We start from the raw sequence: 24,253 nt of genomic DNA, 5'->3' as shown, positions 1-24,253 counted from the left end.
ACTGCTGTAATAGATTTGGTATGAAGGTCAGAAATAACAAGGGAAAGACAATGAAAATAGGCAGAAGCATTGAAAATATCAACTGCATTGTGAATGGAGAACCTATAGAACAAGTAAAACATTTCAGCAACTTAGGCACCATTTTTAGTGAAGATGGTAAATTAAATATGGAAATAGACAGCAGAATCAATAAAGCTGGTATGCTAGGAGGTCAACTGAATAAATGTATATGAAATAAGAGAGAAATTAGTCAAAACACTAAATTAGCCATATACAAGACAGTGTTCAAACCAATTTTAACTTATGGATCTGAGAGCTGGGTTAGAAGTAAAACACTTGATCAAAGACTAGAGACCACAGATATGAGAGTCCTGAGATTAAAGGCATGAACAGATGGCATCAATGGCAATATCATATTAAAAACGAGGATATTAGGAAAGAACTTTACATTGTTAGGATTCAGGAATGTGTTAACAGAGATAATCTCAGGTGGTATGGTCACTTAAACAGAATGGAAGAGGAAAGATTAGCAAAACAAGTGTTCTCTGCCAGGTTGGCAGGGAAAAGAGCCAGAGGAAGACCAAGATATAGGTGGATTGATACAGTAAAAAGTGCCTTAGAAGATAGAAATATAAGATCTGATAATGTTGGAGTCCCGACAGGTAGCAGATTGATTTGGAACTTATAGGTTGGAAGTTAATAATGACGTAAGTTTTTTGTAGTACTATTATATCCTGTACACCCCTTGAGGGTACATATCGGGAATTTGATGAATTTGATGATGATGAATAATCTGAATCACAGCAAACTCCTCTTTATGATCTTCCATCCATAATACTTGATGCTGATCTTCATGTATAAGCACATGATCAATTTGATTAAATATTGTGCCAACTAAGGATATCCATGTCCTTTTATGGATGTTGGAGAAAGCATATAGAGGATATGATCATATTTTTACTTATAGCAAAATATATATTATTTTGCTAATAGTATTATAACTTCTCCCAAATTACCTTTGCTTGAGAAGGAGGTAAGCAGGTGTTACTAAAATTTTAAGAGATACACTACTGAAAGTTTGGGAAACACTGCTCTAGAGTGAGATTCCTTACCAGATTTTCTGTCTGCTCTATTAAAGCTAGGTGGCTGTTTTGGATTGTAATGTCATCTATAGTGCTTCTAGTGTCAATCTAAGTTGTTGCAGTCTTTTGATGAAAGATGTTAATCCCCAGATATATGCAAGTGAATAAAATATAACAAGTTGTTCTGCTTGGTTGTCTGAACAGAGGGGATGCAGTTTGAAAAAAATGGTATTCTTGAATAATGGACTGTCTGTGATATATTATGAAAGAGCAACTAACATTTCCTTTTATTTTACTCTCTTCAGTGTATATGTTATATGTGACACTTTCAGAGATTTCCTTCTCCTTAATATATGTTTTCTTAGTTGGGTGAGTCCACTTACTGTAGTGAAGCAGAAGTTCATAGAGGTTTGGATCGCAGCATTTCTATTGTATCTTCCGGGAGTGATTTCATATATAAGACAGAATTCTTGCATTTTCAGGGAGAGCAATGTTAGATCAACCATGATGCAAGCTGCCTCAAAAGATATTGTCCCAAATCCTTTAATTATTTGCATGTCTATAAGGTATCGAACTCTGTTGAATGTTTGATGGCTTTTCTTAGATTTTCGTGCATCTTTACAAACAGGCATACAATATGAATAGCTCCAGGATATGCTGTCTTCAGTGCTCATCGACTTAATCCCCAGTTTATTCTTGCTGACTTAGCTAGGTTTACTATTTGTAAGCTTTTGTTGCAAACATATGAGATGTTCTTGTTGAAATTAATTTGTTGTCTCCTTCCCACTTAGGAAGATCATTTTTGATTACTGACATGAGATGTGGAGCACTTTAGACTTGGTGCTATAATGTAATCTTCCTCTCATGCACTCATTCTACAATTTTAGAGAGTACTTTGGCCATTGCTTCTAATATATAAACCCAATCAACCAAGCCAGCATGCAGAAGAACTCATAACAGTAGCAGTCAAGTGGTTTCTGAACTAATAGAACTGAATTCAAAATACCACCAATTTCTAAACCAATAAACTTAATAAAAAATATATTATGTTTGTATATTAAATGTAAGCCATTGCAGCTACAAATCATTATAACCAGATCATCAGCAAAATCCAGGTCCACATCAAGAACTTTGAGGCAGCCATATTTGACTTATTTTGTTATAGTTGTGGTTTTCATTGTCATGGTTGCTCATCTGTCTGTAAAATTTTTGTAAGGTGGAGTTGGTCTTTTGGACATCTGAATCTCTTAAATGACTAATTATGGCTGGCCATCACATAGCATCAAAGGCTTCTCGCACATCTAGTGAGATCAGTAATATATCTTTTTTTTTTTTTTGCTGATGGCTTGTCTTATGGGAACTTTTTAACTTCCGGTGTGTGTGTGTAGATATATATAAACTCAATCAACCAAGCCAGAATGCAGAAGAACGCATAACAGTAGGAGTCAAGTGGTTTCTGAACTAATAGAACTGAATTCAAAATACCACCAATTTCTAAACCAATAAACTTAATAAAAAATATATTATGTTTATATATTAAAAATGTATTATAAACCTTCAATAAAGATGTACAAATTGGTATTAAAATCAGGTAAAAAAAAAAAAAAAAAAAGATTAACAACTACAAACCATGTTCAGGGGGATTACGCTTTGAAAACCTTGTTACAGTGTTATCTACTTTTAATGATACTTCCCGCCGAGGTCTTTTCAGATGATAGGTGCTTGCATCTGACTCTGTATCCTAAACAATAATAAAATTTACTTTAATACCTTTTCAGTACAGTTAATTATAAATGAAATAAGGCAATCATGGGGGGGGAGGAGGGGAATGACACTACTTGGTATAAAATTCAGCTTACCACATGTGGCTCATTTCAAGAACTCCAGCTTCATATTCCCTATACTAAAGAATGCAACATATGCAAATCAGTAATCAGCAGATACAAATTTCATTTCAACAGCAATAATGGATGCAATTTCTGCTCTCCTGCACTTCCAACTCTCTTTCATCCTGATGGCACCACTGTTACTTCACCAAAAGATAAATCTGGCATCACTTTTTTCCACAAATTCCTGTATAGACAACCAAGGGAAACTGCATCCTACCATACCAGAATCCAAGCATCATATGCCTGCTGTAGTTTTTCAATAAAAATAAATCAGTAAACTACTAAATAACTTGCTGCTAGTGTATTATGTCTGCACTCCCAGAATTTATGGCCTGCCTAAAATACACAAAACAAACACATCACTATGACCAATAGCTGAAGGAATCAACAGCCCCAATTATCACTTAGCCAAGAAACTAGCAGCTACACTCAAGGAGTTGGTAGGTCATTTCCCCTCCTACATAAAAAGTACATAACACTTCATCAACAGTATTAAAAACATCACACTCAACAACTAAGATCTATTAGTTAGCTTTGATATAAATGCTCTTTTCACTAATGTCCAATCAATGATACTATTCTTCTCATACAGAACATATTTCCACCATAGCCTGATACCATGGCCCTCTGCCCATGTACTTCACTCCAGGTATTTTGTGTAGCAAAATAATTTCTAATTGCAAAAAGAAGGTATGGCCATGGGCTCACCACTCCACCTCACCCATAGCTAAGTGTTACATGGAAGACTTCAAGCAAAAAGCTCTAAATTCAGCAAGCCTAAAGCTCAAAGTCTGCCTCAGATATGTTGATGATATTTTCACCATTTGGCCTTACAGTAGCAAACATTAAATACATTCCTAAGCCACCTGAACAAACGACACAAAACATATCAAATTTACCATTGAGATTGAAAACAATAATTCTCTTACTTTTCTAGACAAACTTATCACACATCTTCTTCCCTCAGGCTGCCTAACATTTACTGTCTACTGCAAACTTAGACACACAAGCCAATACATACACAAAAATTCATACCACCATCCAACACAAAACTAGAGGTCATCAGCACCCTCAAACAAAGCCCTAACAATTTGCTCCAATGAGTAGGTGTGCTGAAGAAGGAATATGAAATTATTAGCTACACATTTATAAAAAATGGCTAAAAAAAAAAAAAGTCCACAAAATCTTCCACAACAATATCATTAAAATCAAAATAGGATTACAAGAATGCCATAGTCATACCTTACATTAGGAGAATATCTTAAGAAAATAGATGGAATACTAGATACATACAACATCAAAGCAACCTTCAAACTTCCTGTAATGTTAAAAAAGTATACTCAGCTCATTCAAAGATCCTCTTTCTTACATTGTCCACGCACGGGTTTACAAAATTCATTGCACCTGCAACCTACCCTATATAAGGGAAACAGAGCACACCATCCCAATAAGAAAAGATGAACACAAATGCCATATTAAATTCCTCCACTATGGTAAAACAGACCCTTCAGTGCCTGAAGACAATGCACTTCAAATACATCACAGAATCAACTGGAAAGGCACTAAGTCCCTATATTGTACTAAAACCTAGTTTGAAAGAAAAGTCAAGGAAGTTTTGTGAGATGCTAAAACATCATCCAATTTTTAACTAAAATGATGGAATAGAAATTCCAAGAATACAGAGGACCTATCTGCAACTTATATAACATCCAGAACATGATGGCAGAATCTCAACACAAGATAACCTTAATATGAGGACTGCAGAAATGTGTTTAATGTAGTTCCACTAAAATTTTTTTTAATTGTATTTATTTTTTTTAATCTATATATTATGATACTTATATGTATAAAAAATGTATTTTGATAATTACTGAATTTCTATATAATTATTTATTATTATTGTTTTGTGTTTGACTAGACTAGAACTAAGCTAGGGTAAACAATTAACAAAGCGTTTAGATTTATCTTACTTTTGTGTAGTGTTGCATAGCTTATGTCCTGTGCATATGTAAATTTTGCTGAAGAGGACTTATACAGAGGTCAAATGTTGAATATTATTTTCATAATTATAAGTAATTATTCCAACACGTGTGTTTTTGTCTCAGTAAATTCTTCACAATGAATTCTGACCACCGTGTAACCTTAAAAGAAGGTGGCAACAGTGAAATGTATAGTCAAATTAGCCAAGCAAATAAGAAAAGGGTGATCATTATGGGTGATTTTAATTATGGCAATATAGCCTGGAATGATGAGATAGCAACTGGAAGTAAAGAAAATGAGTTTCTTGAGTTTTTGAGGGATAACTACCTCAGACAGTATGTAACAGAGGCCACACAAGAATTAAGGGTCAATGAGGTGTCAAATCATCCACCAATTGGTGAGAGTGACCATGAGGTGATTACCTGGGTGGTTGCCAGCAGTGCGAGGACCCCTGTGAGAAAAGGGTATATGTGGAGCTACAAGGGGGTGATTATGAAGAGCTCAGGAGACAGCTTGCAGGTGTAGCGTGGAATGAGAAGTTAGCTGGAAAATAGATCAATGCAGCTTGGGGGATTTTCAAAAACTATCTAGTAGATGCAATGTCTAAATGTATTCCAATGGTGAGAAGGTTAAATAAGGTAGGTGTGAGATGGATGAATAAAGAGCTTAAGCATGCGATACCGAGAAAAAGGACATCGTGGAGGCAGCATAAGAGAAGTGGAAATAACCAATTTTATGAGGTCTACAAAGACCAGGCAAGGAGGGTGACTTGGTTGGTGAGAGTAGCAGCTAAAGAGAGGTATGAACAGCAGTTAGCTAATGAAGCCAAAAATAATCCTAGGGAGTTCTTTCAATATGTAGCCAGCAAAAGAAAGAATGATTATGGAAGGATGACACTGATTGGAGAAAATGGTATAAAGACAGCTGTTACAGAATGTGTGGTGGAGATACTTAATGAGCAGTTCATAAAGATCTTTCAATCTTGTGAATGTGACTTCATGGAGAGATTGAGAGCAGTTGACGATGGGGAGGGGAGACTGACTGTAAGTGAGCAAGAGGTGTTTGGAGAGTTGAGTAAACTAGATGTAAATAAAGCTGTGGGACTTGATAATATATCACCACGTATTCTGAAGGAATGTGCCAGGGAGTTGACACCTGCCTTGACATATTTTTTTAATACGAGTCTTGCACTTGGTCAAGTTCCTAAGGAGTGGAAGGAGGCAAGATTGTGCCACTTCATAAAGGAGGTGATCGAACTCAAGCATCAAATTATAGGCCTATCTGTGTGTCAGGTGTTGTGGTTAAGTTGTTGGAGAAGCTTATGAGAACTAGGATACAGAGTTGGGTTGACAACAATGGTATTATCTTTGATGGACAGCATGGATTTGCTAAAGGGAGGTCATGTTTTAGTTAATCTACTTACTTATTACAATAAAGTGACTGCTTCCTTGACCAGAGGAGAAGGATACACAGTAATATACTTGAATTTCGCAAAGGCTTTTGATAGAGTACCTCATGATAAGTTGACAGTCAAACTAGAGCAGATGTGGTTGGATATTAGATTAGTGCATTGGACTCGAGACTGGCTATCTGATAGGCATCAGCAAGTTGTGTTATGGGGGTGCGATATCCAGGAAAAGGAAAGTCACTAGTGAAGTGCCTCGGGGGTCTGTTTTAGGGCCATTACTGTTTAACTTGTATATTAATGATATTGGCAAAGATTTGGATGGAGATATTCAGTTGTTTGCAGATGATGCAAAGTTGGGACGAACCATAAAGAGTAGTGAAGATGTTGTGGCCTTACAAAATGACTTGAATAAAATGAGTGATTGGGCACGGAAATGGGGATGTGAGTTCAATGTTGCAAAATGTAAGGTTTTAAAATTTGGAAAACAAAGATGGGATGCAGAATTTATGCTTGGTGAGAATATATTGTTGGAGGTAGAGGAAATAAGAGATCTGGGGGTGATAGTGGATAAGGATCTAAAATTTAGGGGACACATCACCAAAATTGTGAAGACAACACAAAGGCTTCTGGGAATGATGCGGAGGACACTGACGTGTAGAAGTAGGGAGATTCTTGTTCCGTTGTATAAGGCTTTGATTAGGCCACACATAGACTATTGTGCCCAGATTTGGTCACCGGGTTTTCAGAAGGATGAAGAGATGTTGGAAAGGGTCCAAATGCAACTGACTAAGGTAGTTTCTGACCTCTGGAATGTCGAGTATGAGGAAACATTGAGAAGATGTAATTTGCAGAGTCTGGTGGACAGGAGGAAGAGGGGAGATATAACAGAGTCCTACAAGTTGGTAAGGGTTATAGGATCAATGGTGGAGAAGTTCTACAGAGAATAGTGGGAGATCAGGGGAGAACCAGAGGTCATCCCTTGAAACTGTATAAAGAGGGTGTGAGTAGGGGAGTGAGAGGCAGGTTTTATCGTGCAGAGTTGTGAATGATTGGAATGCCTTGCCTGAGAGTATGGTGTCCGCAAGGAGTTTGAGCATGTTTAAGACATGGTATGATGAGATATGATGAGATATGTGTGATAAAAGGACCTCCCAGATGAGTCTTTGACTCCATGAGGTCTCGGGGTAATAATAATAATAAAAGAAAGTACTAAATAACTTGGATACTAAAAAGTCTTCTGATCCTGATGGCATCTCTCCAGAGTTAACCATCCTGCATCATCTCTACAATCTATTATAGACATCTGACTCATACCAAGCATGGAAGCAATCTCATATTGCCTGCTTGGTTGGCCGAGTGGCTAGCGCATCTGCTCTCCAACATAAAGGCTGTGGGTTCGAATCCTGCTGTAGGCATGGATGTTTGTGATCATTTGTGGAAATACTAGTGGTGGTAGTGGGCAGTAGATGGCATTGGTGTAGATGATGATGGTAGTTGCGGTTCATTGTAGTTGGTGGACTGAGTGGTGGAGACAGTTGTAGAGTAGGTATCCTCCCTCGATGAGTCCCTTGGGCTCACTGGAGGTGTCACATAATAATAATAATAATAATATCCATCTTATTCCAAAAAAAGGATGATAGAAGTCTACTGTCAAACTGCTGCCCAATTGCCATTACTTTGTTCTCTCCAAAATAATGGACAAAGTCATCAATATCCACCTCCTTCGCTATGTAGAAGCCCACCGATTAATCGGTAACCACTAGTACAGATTCTGAAATTCAAGATCCAAAGCTTACCTCTGTAGCTTACATCACCTACCACTGGATACATGCCATGGAAAGGTTCAGAGAAACTTGTGCTGTCACCCTCAACATTTCCAAAACTTTTGACTGTGTGTGCCATCATAGCCTACTAAACAAATTGCCATTCTTTAGTTTCCTTGCCAAATTCTGTAATTGGGTAGCCAGCTTTCTCTGGTCCTTCTCTGAGTCATGATTCAGCTTCACCCTCTCTTTGAGCTTCACCATCAATGCTGAAGTGCCTCAAGGCTCTGTCCTATCACCTACTCTCTTTAGCGTGTACATAAATGACCAACTCACAATCGCCACTAATTCTATCCACAGCTCTACAGACAATAGTACTCTCCACTCATACTACTCATTTGACAAACCATGCAGTACTTGGACATCTCAAATTACAAGACCTACAACCAGTGCCTTAAAGATTGATTTCATATGATCCTTCAAAGGAGTGAGGTCAACCTTATCATGTTCAATGCCACCAAAACACAGTCTTGCCTTTCCTCTCACAAAAGATATATCAGTTCACTTACCCTTGCCTTCAGTAATACAAAATCAAACAAAATCAGATCTCTCTGCCTGGACTAATGTTTACCTCTAGTCGCTCCTGGCACCAAGCCATCACATTCCTCAAATCCAAAACTAGGCATTCTCTTTCATTCAAGATGATATTTTGCACTCAACCAATTCTTCTTCAAGTGTCATCTCCTAGAAGGAGGTTGGCATCCATGTCACAGAACCTTTTTCTTTCTTTTGCTGCTCTGGAACATTTTTGGTAATTCAAGCCAGTCCAGTCCTTAATGTCTTCGAACCACATTCTCCTGGATCTACCTCTCCCTCTTTTTCCATCCAATTTCCCTTCTAATATTAATTTCTGAATGCCTTCTTGTCTGGTTAGATGTCCAAAATATTTAAGTTTTCACTCTTTAATTATTTTCATTAATGTTCTTTTCATTTTTGCTTTTTATAAAACATCTTTGTTTTTCATTTTCTCTGTCCATGGTATTTTCAACATTCTTCTGATGGTCCACATTTTGAAAGCTTCTAATTTTTTTCTCTGCTTCTTTAGAGTCCAAGTGTCACTGTTGTAGAGAAGGCTTGACCAGATATAGCATTTTATTAATCTTTTTCTTGTGTCTATATTAATGTCTTCTGTTGTAAATTTCTGTGATTAAATTTTGAAGATCATCTTCAGATTCAGCTATAAGAACTGTGTCATCTGCATACCTGAAGTTGTTGAAGTTCCTACCTCCGACTTTTACACCCTTCAGTTCTGAAATATTTTTAAAAACTTGCTCACTATATATATTGTACAGTAAGGGTGATAAGACACATCCTTGCCTTACTCCTTTTTTGATTTCAAAGTTGCCAGAATATGTATTTTTATATTTTATTGAGGCCATTTGATTCCAGTATATATTTGTAATTATACTAAGATCTTTTCCTTTTAACCCATTATTCTGTAGGATAAGAATTAATTTCTTGTGATCAATTGAATCAAATGCTTTGGTGTAATCAATAAAACAAAGATATATGCTTTTCTGGTTGTCAAGGCTTCTTTCATATAATGTTTTCAAATTGAAGATTCCTTCTCTTGTACCTTTGTCTTTTTGAAAACCTGATCGAGTGTCTTCTATTTCTACTGACAAAGTGCCTTTTATTCTTTCTAGGATTATTCTCAGTAGTAATTTTGTAACATGGCTTGTTAAACTTATTAGTCTATATTCTGTACATTCAAAAGTTCTTGGAATTTTGGGAATAGTGACAAAGATGGATTTCCTTAGATCATCAGGGATGTATCCTGAATCATAGATGTTATTAAAAATAACCTTTAGATCATTAAGTGTGTTTTCATTTACTTTCTTTAACAATTCAATAGGGATCTGATCAGGGCCTGGTGTTTTACCTGTTTTCATCTGGCTTAGATGAAAGATGGCTTAGTATTCTATTTCTTCATATGTAATTGGTTCACCATCTATATTTTGTATATCTGGTGCGTCCGTGCGATCAGAGTCAAACAGTTCTTTTCCATATTCTTTCCATCTTTTAATGATATCTTGTGTCTCTAGTAGCATTTTTCCATTTTGATCTTTTATACGAGGATTATGGTTGAAATTTTTTTTTTTATTTGTCACGGCTTGGATTGATTTATGCATTTCTTTACTATTGTGTTTCTTGTCCAATTCCTCTATTTCTTTACATTTTTCATTTAGCCACTTGTCTTTAGCCTTCCTGCATTCATTTTTTATAATTTTACTATGTATTCTATACTGTTGTGTACTTTTCTTTTTTCGTCTTTCATTCGTAAGTTCTAGTATTGATTCAGTCATTCAGGGTTTTTTCTTATTATATTTAATTTTTGGGATAACCTCGTTAGCTGTCTTATATATTGCACTCCTAAAATTTGACCACCTGTTTTCAATTTCCTCTGTGTTACAAAGTATATTGTCTTCTGTTTTATATCCTACATGATCTAATTTCTTCCTAATTTCTGAGTGTTAAACACCATTATGTTGTTAGGTATATTCAGAGCTGTGAAGTCAAGTCTTTCAGTATGATTGTTTTTAGAAATGTTTTTTTAGTTTAATTTTTAAAGTGGACACAACAGGGTTATGGTCTGAACCTATATCAGCACCTGGATATGTTTTTATGTTGGTTATATTATTTTTGTATCTATTATTTATCATTATGAAATCTATTTGGTTTCTTATAGAGTTATCTGGGTTTGTCCAAGTATACAGTCTGCGCTTTGGATGTTGAAAGAAAGTATTCATTATGCGCAAGTTGTTTTGAAGGCAGAATTGTATCAATCTCTCACCTCTTTCATTTCTGTCACCTAGTCCAAATTTTCCAACAACTGGATTTTCTTCCTTCTCCAACCTTTGCATTCAAGTCACCCATCACTATGAGTATCTCATTTGATTTTACATATCCTATAGATTTTTGTAAGTTATTATAAAAATCTTCTATTTCTTCATCATTGTGATTCATTGTAGAGGCATAAATGTGGATAATTATGATGCTAAAAGGCTTTGCGGCTAATTTAATAAGTATTATTCTTTCGTTTATGGGCCACAGCCCCATTACACATTTAAAGATGTCTTTCTTAATCATGAAACCCACTCCATATTCATGCTTCTCTCCACCAGAATATACAAATGTAAATTCATCTTTCTCTAGTTTTCCCATGTCTTCAAACCAACCACCAGCATCAGACAGGTTTTAGGATCCCCAAAAGATAAGGTGCCATTCTACAAATATCCAGGAGTATATTACATTCCTTGCTCCTGTGGTCTTGCCTACATCGGACAAACTTCACAGAGTTTAGAGATCAGACAAAAAGAACATGTTGGTGATGTAAACCACAATAGAGGTATTTCTTCCGGCTTAGCACATCATTTCTGTACATCTAACCACATGATAGAGTGGCAAAACAGCTCCATGCCATATTTGGATGACGACTACAGACATTCAAGGAAGCCACAATAGTGTTAATAACCAGCAGAAACCTCAACAGAAATCAGGGTACTATTCTGAACATTTCGTGGAAAAACCTGATCCTCTCTCTAAATCCATCTGAACTACAGCTAGCCAGTAATCACATTACGGGTTTGCAACAAACATGCATGTGTGATAATGAATAAGAACAATAAGTCCTCTCAGTCTCTGTCATGCAAACGTATAACCTTAGCTACTAGATTGTTTACAACGTTTTTATGTTCCTTTCAATTTGCATTTACTAGTTTTTTATGCTTTTCTGTCAATGCCTTGAAAAAGTTAGACAGTTTGCTAGCGAAACTGGTAGGCAAAGAATGCAAGATGTTTGTACGCATTACAATATGGTCAGTATTAAAACAATAAGTTTGTATGTTTAATGTTAATCCTATTTACAAAGTTGAGACATGTGAGGTCTAACACTTCATCAACTCTAATGCTGGTAAACACATAAACAATAACTAGGCTATCAAGCATGCATGTCTGATGGTGATATTTCAACAGTTGACAAGTTCTGAATAAAATGGGCTGTACTTTTGATAAAGGGATCAGTGTTCCTAATATGATTTCCTAATATAAATGCTATATCTTTCGATAATAAATAGGTTGGTGAGCTGATAGCATCCATAATTAGTCTTAACAGAATATTATTCTTGTGGAACTTAGGAGAACCATAAAGACTCAGAGTTATGGGCTGAAGAAACAAGTTTCCATATCAAAGCAGGGCAGTTAGGTATGTTGCTGAGTAATTCATTTGTTTTCTTGTGTGATCCAGTAGGATCACCCGATTTAAGCATGAGAGACATTTTGGAATTGCAGTCAATGGTGTTCATAATAACTGCTGCATCTCCCTTATCAGGCCTTCAGTATAATAATATTTGTTTTTATTCAAAGAGCAAAATACCTTCTTCTCTGAACTGCTAATATAATATTAAGTCTAACAAGTGCTTTTTTCTAAAACAATAGGTGCTGGTATGCATTGTTTACTAGTAGTAAAAGTTGAAAATAAAAATTATACTGCATCTGTGTTACATGTCACAGTTAATAAAGTTTCAGGTATGCCATACTATCCCAAAAATGGTTATGCGGGTTGATTACAACTCTATCAGTTGGAAAGGGAAATATCTTCCAACTGATAGAGGATTGTAAATTGTATAAATGATCATATATTTCCTTTAATGGCTAGCACAAGATAGATAAATACAGATGTACGAACATGACTCATAACTGATCCTATCTGAAAGAAAACAATGCAGGGTGAAGCACCTGGAATCTAATTTGCCAATAACAAATCTAGTGGAATGGATATGTTCTCGAAAAAGAGTCAAAGAAGCTTTCCGATATATCCATTTAGCTTTGTTCATAAAAACATATTCTTTAATTAACAAAAACTTGGGAATTACAAGGCTGTGTCTACATCTCTTCAAAAAAAAAAAAAAGTAAACACTTAAGGAAAGAAGTTTTCTTGCATTTCAGTTTTTCAAATATGTGTACCTGTCGTTAATGTCTCCATCAAGACTATTCATTTTTTAACTACCGCTTATGGCTATAAGAACTTGCATAAGTATAAGGAACTTTTTACCAATTATTACAGTATACATAAGAGGTAAATCAAAACACACTGGTTTTGGTAACACCATTTGAAAGATTCATCAGAACTTTTTTTTAAGGAAAAATTAAAGAAAACAGTTGCTGTTAAAAAACTAAATAAATCAGGAGAGCACAATTTAACATAAATGACTATAATGATGCATGGCATGTGCCCACTGTCTAGAGTTCGCAGGTAATTGTCAGAAAAATATGCCAAAAGATCTGATTAGTGATTTCCAGACATCATTTAGAATAAACCCTTAGTTTCTATTAAGGGAGCCAAGTGAGTGATGAATTACTGTGATAGTTTCCCTTGATTTGTCCATAAAGAATTTTTCTTCAGCAAGGCATATATCCCAGTCAACAGTGTCCTATATAAATCAAGGAATCTATGGCACTCCCTCAAAAGAAACCGAGGGTTTCCTCTAAATGTCATAAATCAATCAGATCTTTTAACATATCAGACTTTAAACTCTCCGACAATTATCTACTAACCCTACAGAGAGACAGTTGATACATGTCATGCATCACTGTAGTCATATTTATGTTGAAGTATGTTCTTCTAATGATTTGATGGAAGTTTTTTCACTTGGCTATGCTACCAATTATATATTTGGTTTAATCCTTTATCCAAGTGTAAGCAAACAAAGTTTGTATTTGAAGTATTTTCAGGACTGCAGCAACTCATGGTAAAGGTGGAATTAGTTCTGATCACTTGTCTTAATAATCTCCCATAATGCAAAGCACATCTCCTTGCAGACATGCATTAAGAGAAGGGTCACATACCCAGACCGGTTTCGACCTTCATTGAGGTCTCATCAGTGGGAGCCAGACCCAGAGGTAGTGATACTAAGGTGGAGTAATGCAGACGTCATATCACCACATGCCAGTTGCCAAAAGATGTCAACACCTTATTATTAAAATTCTCTGGATTAGAGATAGTTGATGGAAGTTTTTTCACTTGACTATGCTACCAATTATGTATTTGGTTTCACTTTTTTTTGTTGTTGTTTATTTGCTTACACTTGGATAAAGGATTAAACCAAATATATAATTGGTAGCACAGCCAAGTGAAAAAACTTCCATCAACTATCACTAATCCAGAGAATTTTAATAATAAGGTGTTGACACCTTTTGGCAACTGTTTAATCCCCAGAGGTGGTGATACTAAAGCAGAAGTAATGCAGAAGTCATATGGTGATATGACTTCTGCATTACTTCTGCTTTAGTATCACCACCTCTGGGGCTATCTCCCACTGACAAGACCTCAATAAAGGTCGAAATCGGTCTGGGTAGTGACCCTTCCCTTAATGCATAGCATTACACATGTCTGCAAGGAGATGTGCTTTGCATTATGGGATACTAAGGCAAGTGATGAGAATTTATACCACCTTTACCATGAGTTTCCCCAGTCCTGAAAATACTTCAGGTGCAAACTTCGTTTGCTTACACTTGGATAAAGGATTAAATCAAATATATAATTGGTCTTCTAATGATTTATTTATTGTTTTAACTACTTTATTTCTTCCATAAAAAGTGCTAATGAAGCTGGAAGATAGGTGTTTCCAAAACTAATTGGTTTTGATTATCTCTAGTATATACTACAATGATTAATAAAAAGTTCCCTACAATTATATTGAATTTTCTCTATTTTTATTTTCAAGTGAAAATGATTTAAGAATGCAGTATTAATAATGATGATGTTGGAATGATTCAGGGAATTTGAAATAGGAAGTGTTCGCTATTTTTTTTTTTAATCAGGCCCACACACAACAAAAGAATACAAAATGTACAGCACACCAGTTCAATGTGCAGGCAAAAGACAAGGCAGAAAGAAGGTATGTGTTGATGTGCTTCTTGAAAAGATGAAGTTTACAGTCCTTGGGGAAGACAGAATGAGGAGGAGGGAGAGTGTCCCCTCCAGGGGACACCCTCCCTCTTCCTCATTCCTGGAGATGTTACATAATAATAATATAATAATAATAATAATAATAATGTCTGGTTGCCATGATGGCTTGGGAATGAGAAAGTGGAATCAGAATGCATTCTAAATACATATAGAAGAGATGTAATGCTGAAATAGAACATCTATGACAGAGAGAAAATAGTGAATTTTGTGTGTGTGTTCTGGATACTATTTTCAATGCTTAGGGTGCACCTTCCCAGTCGTGTGAGCTATATTTGGGCTGGGGCAGATTTTAGATTAGTATAGTGATAACCTTGTGCACGTGAGAAGTAGTGTCTTGAGTAGAAAAGTACACCAAGCCTTCTGGAAGCTGAAGATGTAGTTGTGCCAGAAGAAACTAGAGTCAAAAGTCAGCCAAAAAAAAGAGAAATGTAACCCTGTTATTCTATTCTTCATTTATGTGGATAACATTATGAAGGAAACTATCATTAAACCTGATACTAAAATCATAGATATTAAACTCAGTTCTTCATTTTATGCTGATGATGTTATACTCAAACTCATTACAAATTTTCAGGACATAAAGTCCATGGGAGTGGAAGGAGGCAAAAGAGGCCAATCACTATCTCAGGAGTGGTGATAAAAGTATTAGAAAAATTAGTCAATGACAGAATTCAAGAAGGGGTGGATAACAAAACTCTATTGGGGGGGGGGGAGAAAACTTGGTTTGTTATTTAACTTTTTATAACATGGTGAGAGCTGAGTTGGATAAAGGAAATAGCCACATGATGATACTGCTGGATTTTGCTAAGGTATTCGACAGGATACATCATGGATGCTGTTATGCATCCATGAGAATGCATTCCCAAAAAAAAAAAAAAAAAGGGAAGGGATTTGAAACTGATAATATGGATACGAGAGTGGCTAAAAAAGAAGTGCATGGAGAAGCAGAGTCCAAGAGAAAGTAGGTGATCTTGGACCAATTCGATGGGAGATATTCAGTTATTTGCTGATGATGCAAAACTCAGTAGTGTAATAGCTAATCAAGAGAAGTTATCATTCCTCTTTATAAGGCTTTGATATATCTATCCACATCTGGATTATGGTGTTCATGTCAGCAAAGGTTGGTCGATTGGTAGAGCCTCTGCTACTAATGGCGCAGCAAAAAGTTCAGCAAGTTTGAGCACGGTTAGTAGTTGGAAGGGGACACTCTCCCTCCAGGACTCCCTGGAAGTGTTACATAATAATAATATAATAATAATGTCTGGTTGCCATGATGACTTGGAAATGAGAAAGCAGTGGAGAAGATTCAGAGGTGAGTGGTCTGTAGAATGTCCCCCATGATGATGATGATGGACTGAAAGTTTATGGGCAGCAAATATTAGCTGGCCTGGTTGGCTGAGTGGATAGCATGCCCACTCTCCAACCAACAAGTTGTTGGTTCAAATCTCACCATACGCTTGAATATTTGTAAAAACTTCCTCTGGATGAGCTTGTGTAGCTTTTAAAGATGAGTTGATAAAATTTGTCTTTAAAAATATTAATAATAATAAAGAAATAAAGTTGGTTGATAGGCAGAAAAGAGAGAATATAATAGAAACATTTAAGTTACTAAATGGGTTTTATAGGATTGATACACGAGAAATATTTCAGCAGGTGGCTAGAGGAGGTCATCCCTGGAAATTGCATAATAGCGTACTTAACAAAGGTGCTAGATTTTCTTGGTTGGAGAGTGGTGAATAAGTGGAATGCATTGCCAGTCAATCAGTTGTGAGTGCTTCATCAGTCAATGAGTTCAACGAGAGGTATGATAGATTGTATGAATAGCTTCAGTCTCTGACAGTAAGTCTTCAGACTCCATGGAGATGCCTGTATAATAATAATAACAACAAATTCAATATGAAAATCAACAATACGAAGATAAAAGTTATGAAAATAGGCAGAAACGTTGAAAATATTAACTGTATTCTAAACGACTTGTAGAACAAATAAAATATTTCAGCTATCTGAGTATAATTTCTAGTGAAGATGACAATTAAATTTAAAAATAAATAACAGAATAAGCAAAGATGATATGGTGGTGAGCCAGTTAAATAAATGTATATGGTAAACAGTGCAAAATTACTTGGTTAGACTATAATCAATTTAGTTTAATCCTTTATCCAAGTGTGAGCAAACAAAGTTTGCGCCTGAAAGTATCCTCAGGACTGGGGTAAGGTGATACAACACCGGGCAACTCGTTGCAAAGGTGGAGCAAGCTAACATCACTCCTATCTCAGTATCTCCCATAATGCAAAACACATCGCCTTGCGGATATGTCTAATGTTATGCATTAAGGGAAGGGCCACTACCCAGACTAGTTTCGACCTTTATTGAGGTCTCTTCAGTGGGAGCCAGGCCCAAGTGGAGATACCAGGCAGAAGCATTACCAAGGTTATCTCTATCTATAGGACTTGCCAAACGGTGTACCACCTTTTTAATAAATTACTCTAAATTTACAGAAAGATGTTGAAAGTTTATTTTTCACTTGGTTAGACTATAATAAATTTAGTTTAATCCTTTATCCAAGTGTGAGCAAACAAAGTTTGCACCTGAAAGTATCTTCAGGACTGGGGTAAGGTGGTACAACTCCTATAGGTAGAGATGATCTTGCTAATGCTTCTGCCTGGTATCTCCACTTGGGCTTGGCTCCCACTGAAGAGACCTCAATAAACGTCGAAACTAGTCTGGGTAGTGGCCCTTCCCTTAATGCATAACATTAGACATATCCGCAAGGCGATGTGTTTTGCATTATGGGAGATACTGAGATAGGAGTGATGTTTTCTTGCTCCACCTTTGCAACGAGTTGCCCGGTGTTGTACCACCTTACCCCAGTCCTGAGGATACTTTCAGGCACAAACTTTGTTTGCTCACACTTGGATAAAGGATTAAACTAAATTTATTAAAGTTATAAATCTGAAAACTGGATTAGAAATAAAATCACTAATTGAAGACTAGGTCCCACAAATATAAGTTTTGAGAAAATTTAGAGGATTAAAGTGATGGCATTAATAGCAGAATGATATTGATTAGACTGTATTAGAAAAGAACTTTACTTCATTAGCATTCAAGAATGTTTAAACAAAACTAATTTAAAGTGGTATGGTCAGTAAACAGAATACAAGAGGAAGAGTTAATGATGTGTTATGCTTAAATGGCAAGTAAGATACTAAATGGCTGATGCAGTTAGTACTGCTTTAAAATGAAATTCTCTGCAATCACAGCAGCAATACTCTCATTCTCTCTACTGTCCCTGAAAATATGATAGTATCCCAAATGTTCAATCCTTGTAAATACATCTTCCCCTGCCAAGTATCATTAATGCTGATAATTTCTAACCAAGGCGAGCAAATGAAAAATATTTTCACTTAGTAAGAAAGTAAATTATATATGACATTAAATAAAGTAAAAAAAATTATACTTTATTCCTGATTTAGTTCTTTACCTAAGAATGAGCAAATAAAAGTTTGCACCTGAAGCATCATCATGGCTAGACCACCTATTTAGAGGTCTATACATACAAGTGACCTAGTTGTGAAGAGACTTCATGTGCCAACTTCTGTTTGCTCAAACTTGTGTAAAACATAAAAACAAGAATATAACTTCTTGTGAGATATAATTTAAAGTGCTAATCAATATCAAATATCCTCAACCTGTTTCTGGTGGTTCTGGTATTGGCATACATGAATTTTAATACTGCCATGGACTAGAGGATCAAAAAATCATCACATGCAAATGTTTACAATAGGATGTTTTTTTGTATAATTTTGTTTTTTGAAAAATTTTGTTATTTATGATTTTTTTATATAATATTTCAATGTCATCATCAAATTCCTAAGTTCTTCCCTCAAGAAACTTAAGAATTTACAGGATACTATGGTATAGTATATTATGATAATATTATATGAAACGTTTATATGATTACTGAACTTTCTATAAACAGTTTTCCTCCAAATTAGTCTGTTATCTGTCAGGACTCCAATATTGTCAGATCTTAAACATTTTGGTCTTCTAAGGCAATTCTTCTTATTATTATTTGTGACACCTCCAAGGAGTCCGAAGACTCATCACGAGAGGACACCTACAACTATCTCAACCACTACACCGAACCTCTACTACGAATCATCTCCATCAACGCCATCTACCGCCCACCTCCACCACTACCACAAATAGTATTTTTTGTCTGTAAATTGTGTGTGTTCTGAATTGTGTGTATACATCAATCAATTAAGATCCTGGTCTTCTTTTGGGTATTTTTACTCTGATAGAAAGGTTTTTCACTTAGTTATGAAGTGAATTATATTTGCCAAGAAATTATATTAACAAAGTTTGCATGTGGAGTATCTTCACAACAAGCTACTTGTATATAGAAGCTGCAAACTTCACATGAATTGCCTCAGTATCTCATAATGAAAAGCACACTTCCATAGGGATATGTATATTGCTTTGCTATTCTACAATCATCTCTGATCCAAAATATTTTAAAAATAAGGTGATATATATTTTTGCTACTTATATATGGAAAATGTATGGCTTCTGTATTAATTCAACTTATGGAATCTTTATGGGTTTGGTTCCCACTGATGAAATCTCAATATAGGTTGAAACTGGTCTGGGTAGTGACCTTTCCCATAATGCACACAAATATACAAGCTTGAAAGGAAGTGTGCTGGCCTGTTTATCACATCAAATTCTCATCTCCAGTGGTTAGCATATCTGGGTTCATATCCTGCCATGGGCACGAATGTTTGAGATTGTCTTACTAACTGTATGGAAAGGTCATATGCAATCCTACCACTTCTTCTAGCAGAATAATTCACTCCCAAGTATGGAAGTGATCATACAGCATCCACTGACATCACCTTGAAAACTAACTAAAGGAAGTGTGCTTTGCATTATGGGATAATGAGGCAATTGATATAAAGTCAACAGCCTCTACATACAAGTGCTAGTTATGAAGATGCTTTACATGCAAACTCTACTTCCACTTACATAAAGAATTAAATGGAATATAATTTCTGGCAGATATAATTTACTTTCCAACCAAGTGATAGAGCTTCCTAGAATTGGATAAAGGCAATGCCTTTATCCAATAAATAAAGGCAATGCCTACACTAAGATATTCTTGGACTTCGCTGAAGCATTTGATGGGGTAATTCATGATAATCAGTTAAATTAAATAGAGTGAACAGAGATGGATATGAAGATGGTTGTCAGAAGACAAAAATAATGTATTGTGAAGTAGAATCACAGATTAAGCAGGTGACCACTGGTATACCACAAAGATCTTCTTGGTCCACTGCCGTTGAATCTCTATATTAATGATATTGCAATAGTGTATGTACCTCCCGTGATGAGTCTCTGACTTCATGGAGGATGTTAATAATAATAATATCAAGAGCAAGCAAGTTCTGACAATGTGGCCTTCTTACCATGCTACCACACTTCTGGTTTCTTCCTTTCAGCTTCCACACCAGTTGTTCTTTGCAGGTTATGGTGAATGGGTTCTTTTCACCAGATTTTTCAATCAATGCTGGTGGTGTACTACCTCAAGGTTATGTGCTATCACCTATTCTCTTCTATTCTCTTCTTCCTATACATCAACAATTGCCTCTCTCTCTCTCTCTCTGACATACAATCCTATTCACAGCTTTGCTGATGATAGTAATATCCACTCCTCTTTTTCATTTTCAAAACCTTGGCATGATTAAGTAATTCACACTTCAAGATCTTCTTTAACCAATGCCTTAAACAATGATTGCCTTGCCATTCTCAAGTGGGGAAAACCTGTTTGAATTTTAATGCCACTAAAATACATTCCTAGCTCATTTCCCAGATGACAGGCCATGTTTCGCTCTCCCTCATTTTTGGCAATATTCTGGTCACCAACCAGTAATAGTTTTCTCTTCTTGGGTTGACTTTCACATCTAGCCTGTCCTGGCACTAGAACATCATGTCTATAGCCTCTTCTGTCCCCAAAAATTTTACTTTTGTAAATATTATGATATACTGGGTACTTTGGTACAGCACAGTGTGTTATTTTTCAATAAAAGATGTAACTGGATAGATATCTGTGCATATAAAGATACATTTATAAGCTTATATACGTTTATATTCTAAATATAAATTTAGAATACAAAGCAGTAATTTTTAAGCTAGATTTTTCAGATAACACAGAACTGCCTCCATCAGTTATTATAGTAGCTATACATTTCCTTCATGCAAACAAAAAAACAAAGCAATGAGGATGACTAACTTGAGGATGTTTTGTTACATAAAAAAAACTGTTTCAAACAACTATATATATACATATCAAAGGTTCCTGGCAAATAAGTCAGCCTGTACTCTTACAGAATACAGAGTATTCTCTAAGAGCACAAGTAAAACTAGCTAAACAAAAGTCATGGGAGGACTTTGGCAAGAACATAGAAAATAAATATCAAGGAGGTAGCAAAATATTTTGGAGGTTGTTGAAGAAGCTTAGAAATGGAGGAAAGAGTACTGTAAAAGGAGTTAGAGATGATAAAGGTGACATGAAAACAGGAGAAAAAGATATCCTTGAAGTATGGAGTAATTACTTAGAGAAATTGCTAAATGAAACACGCAGTGATAGCACAGTGGTAAAAACGCTCAACAGGCATATAGTCAGGAATACATATCCATACTTGAAGTAGAAAAAGCCATCAAAGGCTTAAAATGTGGAAAGGCAGCAAGAGTAGATGATATTCGGCCAGAAATGCTGAAGTATGGTGGTATAGAAGTCTTGAAATAGCTGCACTGCATAGTTCAGAAGGCCTGGACAGAGGGACAAATTCCCGATGATTGGAGTAGAGCTCTCATAGTACCCATATATAAAAAGGGAAATAAAACTGAATGTGAGAATTACAGAGGTATTTCCCTACTGAGTGTTCCTGGTAAGATATATGCAAGTATACTTGAGAAACGGTTGAGAAAAATTGTAGAAGAAAAGCTTGGTGAAGACCAAGCTGGATTCCAGCCAAATAGAGGCTGTCAGGATCAGATCTTCACTTTACGACAAATAGTGGAGAAATCATGGGAATATAACAAAGATCTCAATTTGAGTTTTGTCAATTTTGAAAAGGCATATGACAAGGTGCCAAGAGAGAAGCTATTCAATACACTACAGTTATATGGTGTCAATGGGGCATTATATCAAGCTTAGTCTTTATTTGAGTTGTAAGTCAGCAGTTAGAATTGAAGGAAGTACAGGAAGATGGTTTAATGTTAAATCTGGTGTGAGACAAGGATGTACATTATCCCCTCTGTTATTCATTATCTATATGGATCACATTATGAAGGAAAGTGGTATTAAACCTGATATCAAAATTGGAGATGTTAATGTCAGCTCTTTGCTTTATGCGGATGATGTTATACTTCTAAATAAATCCGCTACAAGTCTGCAAGATTCTCTGACTAAATTGAATAGCTGTTGTAATAGATATGGTATGAAGGTCAGCAATAAAAAGACAAAGACAATGAAAATAGGCAGAATCATTGAAAATGTCAGCTGTGTTGTGAATGGAGAACCTGTGGAACAAGTAAAACATTTCAGCTACTTAGGCACGATTTTTAGTGAAGATGGTAAATTCAATATAGAAATACACAACAGAATCAGCAAAGCTGGTATGGTGGGAAATCAATTGAATAAATTCATATGGAATAAGAGAGAAATTAGTCAGAACTCTAAATTAGCTGTATACAAGACAGTGTTCAAACCAGTTTTAACTTATGGATCTGAGAACTGGGTCAGAATTAAAACACTTGATCAAAGACTAGAGACCACAGATATGAGAGTCCTGAGAAAGATTAAAGGCATGAACAGATGGCATCAATGGCAATATCATATTAAAAACGAGGATATTAGGAAAGAACTTGACATTGTCAGCATCCAGGAATGCGTTAGCAGAACTAATCTCAGGTGGTATGGTCACTTAAATAGAATGGGAGAGGAAAGATTAGCAAAACAAGTGTTCTCTGCCAGGCTGGCAGGAAAACGACCCAGAGGAAGACCAAGATATAGGTGGATTGATACGGTACAAAGTGCCTTAGACGATAGAAATATAAGATCTGATAATGTTGGAGTCTTGACAAGTAACAGACTGATTTGGAGGAAAATTGTAGATAGGAGTTGGTAATGATGTAAATTTTTCATGTAGTACTATCATATCCTGTACACCCCTTGAGGGTACATGGCAGGAATTTGATGATGATGATATACATACATAATTTGAAAGCTTCAAAAGCTGAAATTCATTGTTGCTCAAAATATTTGAAGTCGTTATTCAATAGCAATTACTACATTACTTGGGTTTGTTATGATCGTAATAGGGAATTTAAGTCACTTCAGTTACAACACACATCGAAACGTTGTGTCAAAAGTAATGATGTCTGAAATAAATAAATAAATAAACCTAAAACCAATAAAAAAAATAAAGAAATGTAAGGATCGAACACACTAATAAATCTTCAAATATTTACTCACCCTGTCATCCTCTACTTCTTCGACAACAAGGCTTCTTCGTCTCGAACGTGTTTCCACCGAATAGAGGTGAGAAGGCATTAGATGTACACCTGTTTGGTGCCTTGTTTTCACCATGGCCTTTCTTTTTTTCACATGGGTAACGCTCCACACGGCGCCATCAGGACTTATAAGTAACGAGATACTGATTCAAAGAAGTCACATCTATACTTTATTAATTCTGAACAGTCTAGAAAAGTAACAGTTTAAAAAAATAGCATTTAATACTTTTCAGAATAACAACCGAACAGAATATTACGATAAACATATAACCCGTTGAGTGTTTATGAACATACTTCTGATTGGCAGTGAAAGTAGCATAAACCTTGACATAATCCAAGCTCCAAGTATCATAGATACCGGCCACAAACCAGATGGCATTGCGAATCTTAAAAATTTAATAAACATGCAGTTGGATTCGAATTTATTTTTAAAATTATTCTCTAAATAACTATAAGGTCAAGTGCAGTTCAAATATAAAGATTGATGACTAACGCTTTCGACTCAATAATCCTTCTAAAAATAA

General features: G+C 35.7%; 1 protein-coding gene across 1 annotated transcript in view; it reads right to left on the bottom strand.

The window, feature by feature from the left end:
• The window catches only part of LOC150095219 (ATPase family AAA domain-containing protein 2-like), a 538,448-nt gene extending 514,643 nt beyond the window's left edge, over positions 1 to 23,805 (bottom strand). Inside the window, exons 1-2 of the mRNA XM_090410622.1 lie at positions 23,692 to 23,805; positions 2,712 to 2,823 (exon numbers count right to left, since the gene is read on the bottom strand). Coding sequence (XP_090266748.1) covers positions 2,712 to 2,823; positions 23,692 to 23,805 — 226 coding nt within the window. The remainder of the gene's footprint in view (positions 1 to 2,711; positions 2,824 to 23,691) is intronic.
• Positions 23,806 to 24,253: the final 448 nt, after the last annotated feature.

Source organism: Typopeltis vanoorti, chromosome 20, assembly GCF_054136105.1.
Source record: "Typopeltis vanoorti isolate ZY-2024b chromosome 20, IOZ_Tvanoo_1.0, whole genome shotgun sequence".
NCBI lineage: Eukaryota > Metazoa > Arthropoda > Arachnida > Uropygi > Thelyphonidae > Typopeltis > Typopeltis vanoorti.
This window is presented reverse-complemented; position numbering and strand designations above follow the sequence as displayed.